This window comes from Ruditapes philippinarum, unplaced genomic scaffold (assembly GCF_026571515.1).
Source record: "Ruditapes philippinarum isolate M1 unplaced genomic scaffold, ASM2657151v2 ctg21906_1_1_1_1, whole genome shotgun sequence".
Classification (NCBI taxonomy): Eukaryota; Metazoa; Mollusca; class Bivalvia; order Venerida; family Veneridae; genus Ruditapes; species Ruditapes philippinarum.
In genome coordinates this window covers 1-10,622 of record NW_026856220.1, presented here as the reverse complement: position 1 = coordinate 10,622, position 10,622 = coordinate 1, and the positions used below count along the sequence as shown (strand labels likewise).

At 35.2% G+C, this 10,622-nt stretch overlaps 1 protein-coding gene across 1 annotated transcript; it reads right to left on the bottom strand.

Moving 5' to 3' along the window:
- Positions 1–859: 859 nt before the first annotated feature.
- Positions 860–10,610, bottom strand: LOC132745841 (MYND-type zinc finger-containing chromatin reader ZMYND8-like). The gene is made up of 5 exons (XM_060734834.1): positions 10,544–10,610; positions 6,926–7,079; positions 3,736–3,860; positions 2,747–2,909; positions 860–1,068 (listed from the first exon to the last, which is right to left on the bottom strand). Exons 2-5 carry the CDS (start codon positions 7,044–7,046, stop codon positions 875–877), a joined length of 603 nt encoding a protein of 200 aa, XP_060590817.1. The 5' UTR covers positions 7,047–7,079; positions 10,544–10,610; the 3' UTR covers positions 860–874.
- Positions 10,611–10,622: the final 12 nt, after the last annotated feature.

Sequence of the window (10,622 nt, the reverse complement as noted above, 5' to 3'; positions counted from 1 at the left end):
AACATACTGGAACACCAAAAATGAGTTGCCTTTTACCACCAGTATATAGACCTGGCCTGCCAATAACGTCCATAAATCTGAACATTTTCTATACTGTCAGCTGAACAACTTTAAACTTTCAAAATGAAATCCCCTAAATTGATAATGGATAAGTTCCAAAAATGGAAGCTGGACAAGTCCATTTTCATAAATTTAGGCAGGATTAGGGTTTAAGACATGAAATATTTCTTAAAGCAGCACTGCTCCAGATTTTTGAAAACAATTTATGAAATCTCAAAAAAATGTTACAATGAGTAAAAATGTTGTTAAGCATACAAATTAGGTATTTTTACATTGCTTAATAAGCTTGCTACTGCTTTTAAACTCGTTAAAATATGCATGAATTTCTCTTTCTCTGTTTAAAAAGAGAGTAAAATTTTGGTTATAAGAAGAATAAAGATTGGTCAAGTTTTGCACACAAAAAAAAATTAATATTCAATGTTACACCTTAATTGTGAATAGTCATACACCCTCTTAAACTTTAGACATATTTCTCTTTAAGTTTTGAGTTTTACTTTTACTTATCTGAAGGTGTGCCAGTTTAAGATATAAAATATAAATAATATTGCATCATTACAACAGAATTGCATAATGTATACAAGTAAACCCTTGTTGTAAAATGATGTTCAAATGAGGAATAGATTGCAAGTAATCACATTTGTTTAAGACAGATTTTATTCACCAGTACAATAGAATTAAGTCAGAAAGTTAACTAATTAATGGCATACAAGATGTTATGGCCGAACATACTGAAAATTCAAAGTGTGCAACTATCTCAAAAGCATTTCAAGCAAAATGAGTAAATATTAAAGTTGTGTGATTGTCACAATAACCCTCAATGCATTATCATAATAAAAATAATAGAAAGAAATAATTGTAATATGGGGTAAAAGAACTTTGCTGAAGTACTAGTACTTACTGCAGGTGGATTAGCAGCACTGACTGAGGTAAGAGGCCCTACATTTGTTGCTGCTGACACAGGAGCACTGACTGATGATGGAGTAACATTTGAACCTTGACCCTTTTGACCTGTTAAATATATAATTTTTACTTGTGTGCAAAGTACATTCTACCAATAAATTATCAAAATAATAAACAAAAGCTTTTGGAGATGCAGTGTGTTGCACTTGTCTCAGTGCTGGATAGTAAACTGCACTTTGATTTAAAGGCCTAATTTTATGTTTTGTTTATACAGGTGCCAGTGACCTTGACGTGACAGGTAGAAATCATTAAAATGAAACCACATATTAAGTATCATTGCATTAATATTGTTAGTACAGATTTTTATGACAATAAACAAAAAAAAAGCTGCAATCACTAAGTTATGACAAAAGCTCCAAAAATTAGAGCTTAAAATATTTTCATATCTATGATTTATTTTGATTCAAGTCCAGATTGAAGCTTTTCTTTGTGTTAACCATTAATGCCTTCCCTCAGAAAACAGTTAAAAATATAAAATTTCACATCCCCTCTGCATTTACACATTGATGTAATGAGGCAAGCCTTAGTTCTGGGCCTCAATACTTGTACCTATATCAACCCATCACCCTTTGGAGACAAAAGGACTAGATCTAGTTAAGGCTGCCTCTACACTAACATACAGATGAAATTAAGCAAGGAAGCTAGCCGTATGCAAGATTCAAGCTCATGATATCTCAATCCAAAAGCAGTCATCCTAAAATTGCTTCAATTATCTTAATAAACTAGAAATGTGTCCATAGGACACGGATGCCCCCACACGCCACTGTTCTGTCAATCTTATGACTCTAGGTCAAATATTTTTTGGACTACATGTACCACAAGTTGAAAACTAAAAATCGACAAAGGGCCTAATTCACAAAATTTCTACATAGTATATAATGAAAAAATCAACAAAGGGCCATAATTCTCTTAAATTTGGTTGCAGCAAAAATTCCTTTCTTTACTGCCATCTACACATTAAGGTTGTTCATCCCTGGAAGTTTAAGCAAAATCTGCCATCCGGTTTAAGAGGAGTTGCATTCACAAAATTTCTACATAGTATATAGTGAAAAAATCAACAAAGGGCCATAATTCTGTAAAATTTGGTCGCAGCGAAAATTCCTTCCTTTACTACCATCTACACCTGAAGGTTGTTCATCCCTGTAAGTTTAAGCAAAATCTGCCATCCAGTTTAAGAGGAGTTGCATTCACAAAATTTCTACATAGTATATAGTGAAAAAATCAACAAAGGGCCATAATTCTGTTAAATTTGGTTGCAGCAAAAATTCTTTCCTTTACTACCATCTACACATTAAGGTTGTTCATCTCTGTAAGTTTAAGCAAAATCTGCCATCCGGTTTAAGAGGAGTTGCGTTCACAAAATTTCTACATAGTATCTAGTGAAAAAATCAACAAAGGGCCATAATTCTGTTAAATTTAGTCGCAGCGAAAATTCCTTCCTTTACTACCATCTACACATTAAGGTTGTTCATCCCTGTAAGTTTAAGCAAAATCTGCCATCCGGTTTAAGAGGAGTTGGGTTCACAAGATTTCGGGACGGACTGACGGACGGACGGACAAGTGCAACGCTATATGCTCCCACATTGTGGGGGCATAAAAAGCATCATTTAGCTAGTCAGAAAATGTTGGCAGGTCATTACACAGATATGAAGCATCGTTCAGAAGAAAATAGATTAATTTACAGGTGCTATAAATAAGTCACAATCATAAAACGTTTTATCATTACCTGCATTTACTGAACTAGTTGTGTTCACAGCTGATGTTTTATCTTTATTTGTTTGTAGACACGTATGCATGTGTTGAGGCCAGTGGTTTTGTTGGCACGGGTAATCACAGTAACTAGTATTCCAACAGCAGTAAAATATAGCCTCTTTTCCACATTGAGCACACTGTAATATCATTAAATATCCTAGTTCATATCATACATAATGGGAAAAAGTTCAATATTTTACAAATCCTGAAAAAAAAATCCTGTATTCACAAATTTTAATCACAATTTATGAACAAAAGGCTTTCTAAATGGCATAAAAAAAATTTCTAAAAACTCAAGCTAAGTAAAGTTTATATTGCCTTATAGTTGATTTTTAGCTCACACAAAAACTGTTAATGTCATAAACTGATTTCAATCTTTACTGGTGAAGACCTTAAGTAAACCTCTAAGCATTGCTTCAGTCACCTACGCAAAAGTAGAAACATTGACTTCTTGGATGTGGGAGCTGTCACTGTAAACAGCTATAACTGTACACAACCATTATATACCGAAAGCTATACCCGTTTATAATTATCATATACTGAAGTTAATTTTTATGACAATTTACCAAAACAAATGCATTTATCTGATTGTTTTGAAAACAAGGCCAAATCATAGTACTTTGTGAATAGCCCAAAGCACACTCCTTTTGACTAATTGGACCGCAGGGTTGTCATTAAGAGGTGGCAGGAGGCCAAAATGCCTGTCTCAAATGCATTATGGGCCGCCTCAAAATTAAGAAAACACTCTTTGTTATGCATGATAAAGACAGAAATGACCGCCTCAAGTTCAAAACAAACCTTCTGCAAAAAATGTTAATGACAACCCTGTGACAGGACCTATGGTATAACACTAAATTCACCCTAAATAATTTGACATTTAACCAAAATGCACTCATTCACCAGAATTTTTGTACCTGTTCACAAATACCCACTCATATATGCACATGAATATGAACAATTTACCCATTGTTTTTTCTTTGCTTCCTTAATGGCAAGTTCTTTCTCTGTCTGAAGTTTTGTAGTTAGAGCTTTAACAATCTGATCTTTCTCTGAATCCCAGCCTGACTTCATCTCAAACATTGTAAGCTCTGAAAAATACAAGGAACCAGTCAAGAAAATTGTAAAAACATGATCATTAAACTCCTTCCATGCTTTGTTTGTTTGTTTGTGTCATTTTACGCCTTTTTCCAACAGTATTTCAGTCATATAGGCGGGTAGTTTCCTAACCATCGTTCCTGGAGAGTTACACCAGTACTTGACTACCTTCCTCCGCGCTAAACTACCAAAGCATCTCCCTGGGATCGAACCCACGCCAGAGAGGTAACTGGATTAGAAGTCATCAACTCTAACCACTCGACCACGGAGGCGGTATTTCCATGCTTTAACTCAGTGTTAGCGATTTTCCCTAACTTTACTGAGTACCTGGGACTCAGTGCTAATAGATCTGTTACGTCCCAATTCAAATGGAACGAGTCCTCAATTACAAAAATGTCAATGTTTGCATAACTTCATAATACAATCAAATTTGTGACTGTTGATGTTCGCGGATATCATTGATAGGTTGGCCCAAAACGAGGCCGAGCACTTGCTCCTAGTCTACGTTTGGGATATAAATCTGCATTGCTAATGAGAAAGGAACAAATGAAAATGAGGTGAAAGTCAAGTTCTTATAATACAATTTATTTAAAGTGAATAGAAAATCATTTTCAAGCAGAGCAAAAAAACTTAAGAGAGAATTGACCAATTATCGGGGAAAAAGTGTTTCATCCCAGGGACTCAACAGCCCTTTTTTTCTTTCCTCCCTGGCAATTTTAGAGAGTAAATTGATATGTTTACTCAGTAAACGCGAACACTGTTTAACTCTTACAAGTGGTAGGGCTGATATTGATGGAAAATTTTGTATCAATACAAACACTGCTAGCCCTATTATAAAGCTACCTTCAGTATAACCCTTATAGGCCTTGGCTTCAAAGTTACAAAGACAGGAGATCAATGGCTTACTTTTATTACAATTGTGATTTATGTTTTTCTTTCAAAAGTTTTCTGGTTGTTGTTTTTTTTGTTTTTTTTTTGTTTTGTTTTTTTAAATATAATTAGTCATATTTGACAAAATAATACATGTTTACCTATTACATTGTTTAAAAAAAATTATCAAAATTCATTAACGGTAAGTAAAAATCATTAGCGTTACATGTATGTGGGTGGGTTAATGCGGTAATTTCGCAATGAGCGTTATATATCACAACTTTGTTATAATGTGATATTTAACCGAGCGTTATAATGTGGTTGCAGTGTATATCAAAACTAACATCAACAATATATATCAACTTAGATAGCAAGTACATATAGAAGCATTTTGTGATATAAACTGTCAGCATGGTGTTAAAGATGCAAGTGTTAGACATCACAAATGTAACATTCTAAAACAAGAGCCGGTTGAACCGGGTGATGCTCCCCGAATAGGTTTTGGACACAGGAAGGTATACCTATTGTTGTGTCAGAGTTATGTCAAAAGACAAAGTTCAAAGTGTAAAAACAACCCAAATATTGTGCACGACACATTGGCCCAATATGGTGATCATTTTTGTGAAATAGTTGTAAAATCCGACTTCAAATAACGAAGTTATGTGCCGGACATGATTTTGCTTCAAGGTAGCGACCCAAATGTTGCATGCGACACGTCAATTCAATATGGTGATCATCTCTGTGAAATAGTTGTTAAATCCGACATCCAGTAACGAAGTTATGGGCCGGACTTGATTTTGCTGCAAGGTAATGCCGTGACCTAGACCTTCAAGGTAGCGACCCAAATGTTGCGCGCGACACAATGTCTCATTGTGGTGATCATTTCTGTGAAATAGTTGTAAAATCCGACTTCAAATAATGAAGTTATGTGCCGGACACAATTTTGCTGCAAGGTCATGCTGTGACCTTGACCTTCAAGGTAGCGACCCAAATGTTACGCGTGACACGTCGTCTCAATATGGTGATCATTTCTGTGAAATATTTCTAAAATCAGACTTCAAATAATGAAGTTATGGACCGGACACGATTTTGCTGCAAGGTCATGCTGTGACCTTGACCTTCAAGGTAAAGACCCAAATGTTGCGCGTGACAAGTCGTCTCAATATGGTGATCATTTCTGTGAAATATTTTTAAAATCCGACTTCAGATAATGAAGTTATGGACCGGACACGATTTTGCTGCAAGGTCATGCTGTGACCTTGACCTTCAAGGTAGCGACCCAAATGTTGCGCGCGACACGTCGTCTCAATATGGTGATCATTTCTGTGAAATAGTTTTAAAATCTGACTTCAAATAACAAAGTAATGGGTCGGACACGATTTTGCTGCAAGTTCATGCTGTGACCTTGACATTCAAGGTAGCGACCCAAATGTTACGCGCGACACGTCGTCTTAATATGGTGATCATTTCTGTGAAATATTTTTAAAATCCGACTTCAGATAATGAAGTTATGGACCGGACACGATTTTGCTGCAAGGTCATGCTGTGACCTTGACCTTCAAGGTAGCGACCCAAATGTTGCTCGCGACACGTCGTCTCAATATGGTGATCATTTCTGTGAAATAGTTTTAAAATCCGACTTCAAATAACAAAGTTATGGGCCGGACACGAATTCGGGACGTACGTACGGACCGACGGACAACCCGACGACTATATGCTCCCCCGAAATTTTTCGGGGAGCATAATAAAGTATGTTTTCATGTTATTATTTTCTCAATGACCAATGAAAATTAAATTCAGGATTTACGCTATATAAGGGAGAGAACTCACATCTCCCTTCAGACAAGTCACAGAAAGAAATTGTTTTTAAATTGTATCCATACTCCAACTTGAGATTATCAAACGTTGTCATTCGATGATAACAAATTATATGTATGCTAAAAAGGGCATCATTATGCCAGTAGTACAAGTTATTTTGCATCTCAGTGCAGCAACAGGTTAACTCCAGGAGTTAACCTAGTCTGCACTAAGGTGACAATATCCAGGTTATATTTTTACTGCCGTCTGCTCAATACTTGGTTCAGTTTAAATACTGAAACACCTTCAAGCAACAATGGACAGTCCCAAATTAAAAGGAGGGAAAGTCCATTTAACAAATTCAGCAAAAACAATGATTAAACGATCTTACGGAAGTTATGTTTCAGCTCATTCAACTCGGCAAAGTAGTTCCACCTCGCCTGTTTCAGTTTTTGGTTCATTGATTCTACAGATTTCGCATCACTTTTTTCTTTTATAACTTCGGAACACATTTCATCTACGGTCTCCTGTATCTTTTCCAATAACTAAAACACAAGCAACAAAGTAAACTACACAAAATATGTTAAAACCACAGTAAATATCATGAATGAAATAGTCCATCTTTTAATCTGGACAAAACCATTCATAATTATCAGAAAATATTTATAAATTTTCTTCAAATGACATTACAAAGTGCATTGTCCTACGTTTTGTGGTTTTTGAGAACATTGTTTGAATTGTGTGAAAATTGCACATGCAACGATAGTAATTCGCACAAAGCGGTATAATTTGGTACCAAAATAAATGAAAATAACCTTTCTTTCTGCACTTAAAGACACCAAATCAATCATTTTATTGACATCTGTTCTTGTAGAAATCCATATAAAATTTTGTTCGAAGGTCTGTAGTCTACAAATGTTCTTTGCAAGTGACCAGGTTCTATATTGTTAGCTAACAAACTTAAATTTTCATCCAAAATTGATAACTGACAGTTCCAACAAGAGCTGTCGGTAGGACAGCACGCTCGACTATTCTAAGTGCTTGATAGTAAAAGAGCCTTGATAATGTTAAATTTAGAGCTTTGATAATGTTAAATTTTCTAAGTTCACAAAAGGGCTAATTTTTTTTTAATAAATTCATGTTATAGGTCTTAGAGAGAGTCTAATTATACAGTATTGGCTTGACTATTCGGAAGGTAATGTCACAAGGGGGTTTTATTGAGTATAATAATACTAATTACCTATGAATACATTAAATTGACAGAAAAGGTACAAAGGCTTGTTATTAAGATGTTTTATCAAGTAAATCACTGCTTTATTATTATGAATGCATAAAATTGTCCCAAAAAAAGGCACAAACTCTTCAGTAATTACAGCTTACAAGCAAAACTTTAGTTGAGAAAGGGGAGAAAATCAGCCTAAATGCAAGATAAAATTATGGATCTTTGTCAGTGACCTACAATTATGACCCTAAATGCATATGTGAAGTTTTAAATAAATATCTTTAATAGTTATTGAGATATGTAAAACTTGCATGTAAACATTAACCAAGAGACTAAGTAGAAAAGGGGATATGAATCAGCTTAAATGCAGGATAGAGTTGTGGAACTTGGTCAGTGACATACAATTATGACCCTCAAATTATGACCCTAAGTACATGTGTAAAGTTTCAAGTAAATATCTTTGAAGACCTTTAACCTTTAACCAAAATTTCTAAGTTTCAAAGGGGCAAATAATTCTGCAAATATTGCAGGCAGAGTTATGCAATTTTGCAAACTGATGAACATTGTTACTATAAAAAAGCATTTTAAATTTCAATTGAATATCTCAAGCAATAATGGAGATATTTGACTTTACAAAAAAACTTTAACCAAAATTTCTAAGTTCCAAAGGGGCATAATTCTGTCAATTTTGTAGGCAGAATTATCCAACTTGTCAATCTGATGAACCTTGTTACTATAAACAAGAGGGCCATGATGGCCCTAGATCGCTCACCTGATTTATCAAACTCATCCAAACAATTACCTAGACAAGCATTCTGACCAAGTCTCATGACAGGTGAGTCAAAAATGTGACCACTACAGTGTTAACAAGGATTATCCATATTTGAGCAGTGCGACCTAGTTTTTTACCCAGGTGACACATATTCAAACTTTACCTAGAAATCATCAAAACAAACTTTTAGACCAATTTCAAGGATACTTGGATCAAAACAGTAGCAACTAGAGTGTTAACAAGATTTTTCTATTTTTAGCTCCGGTGACCTAGTTCCACATGCGATTTCAAACTCATCCAAGCAATTACCTATACAAGCATCCTGACCAAGTTTGATGATAATTGAGTCGAAAATGTGACCACTAGAATGTTAACAAGGTTTTTCCATATTTGGGCGGTGTGACCTAGTTTTTTTCATCCAAGATGACCCATGTTCGAACTTGACTTAGAAATCATCAAAACAAACTTTCAGACCAATTAACAGAATATTTGGATCACAACAGTAGCCACTAGAGTGTTAACAAGATTTTTCTATTTTTAGCTCCGGTGACCTACTTTTTCATCCGAGATGACCCATGTTCAATTTCTTCCCAGCAATGACCTAGACAAGTTTCCTGACCAAGTTTGATGACAATTGAGTCAAAATTGTGACCACTAGAGTGTTAACAAGGTTTTTCTATTTTTAGCTCCTGTGACCTAGTTTTTCATCCAAGATGACCCATGTTCGAACTCATCCGAGCTATCACCTAGACAAGCATCTTGATCAAGTTTTGATGATGATTGATGCAAAATGTGACCACTAGAGTGTTAACAAGGTTTTTTCTATTTTTAGCTCCGGTGACCTACTTTTTCATCCGAGATGACCCATGTTCGAACTCATCCGAGCTATCACCTAGACAAGCATCTTGACCAAGTTTGATGATGATTGATGCAAAAATGTGACCGCTAGAGTGTTAACAAGGTTTTTCTATTTTTAGCTCCGGTGACCTACTTTTTCATCCGAGATGACCCATGTTCGAACTCATCCGAGCTATCACCTAGACAAACATCCTGACCAAGTTTGATGATGATTGAGGCAAAAATGTGACCTCTAGAGTGTTAACAAGGTTTTTCTATTTTTAGCTCTTGTGACCTAGTTTCTCATCCGAGATGACCCATGTTCGAACTCATCCGAGCTATCAACTAGATAAGCATCCTGACCAAGTTTGATGATGATTGAGGCAAAAATGTGACCGCTAGAGTGTTAACAACTAAATGTGAACGGACGACCGACGGACGACGAACGAAGGACAATCATCGATCCTAAAAGCTCACCCTGAGCATGCTCAGGTGAGCTAATAAGTATTGTAAGTTTCAATTGAATATCTCAAGCAATAATTGAGATATTTGACTTTACAAAAAACTTTAACCAAAATTTCTAAGTTAAAAAGGGGCATAATTCTGTCAATACTGTAGGCAGAGTTATCCAACTTGTCAATCTGATGTACCTTGTTACTATTAATAAGTATTGTAAGTTTCAATTGAATATCTCAAGCAATAATTGAGATATTTGACTTTACAAAAAACTTTAACCAAAATTTCTAAGTTAAAAAGGGGCATAATTCTGTCAATATTGTAGGCAGAGTTATCCAACTTGTCAATCTGATGTACCTTGTTACTATAAATAAGTATTGTAAGTTTCAATTGAATATCTCAAGCAATAACTGAGATATTTGACTTTACAAAAAACTTTAACCAACGCAGACGCCGAAGCGGACGCCGCCGCGGACGCCGGGGCGACTACAATAGCTCTCATATTCTTCAAATAGTCGAGCTAAAAATGGAAGCTGGAAAAGCCCATTACAAGATACAAGAAACTTAATTTAAAGTCGGTTTACAAATTAGTGAAATTACAAGAAAGATTAGCTAATATTAAAGCTATTTACCTACAATAACAAAGACATAAAATATATTTACTAATATACATCAGATCTGAAAAGTAAAGAAATTCGGCAGGTTAAGGATTAAAAGCATACCTTCTTAGAAAATTTCTCTGCAATCTTGCTGCTTGAGGGAACTTCATCAATATTGTCTACATCTGGAGGTTTTTTGGCT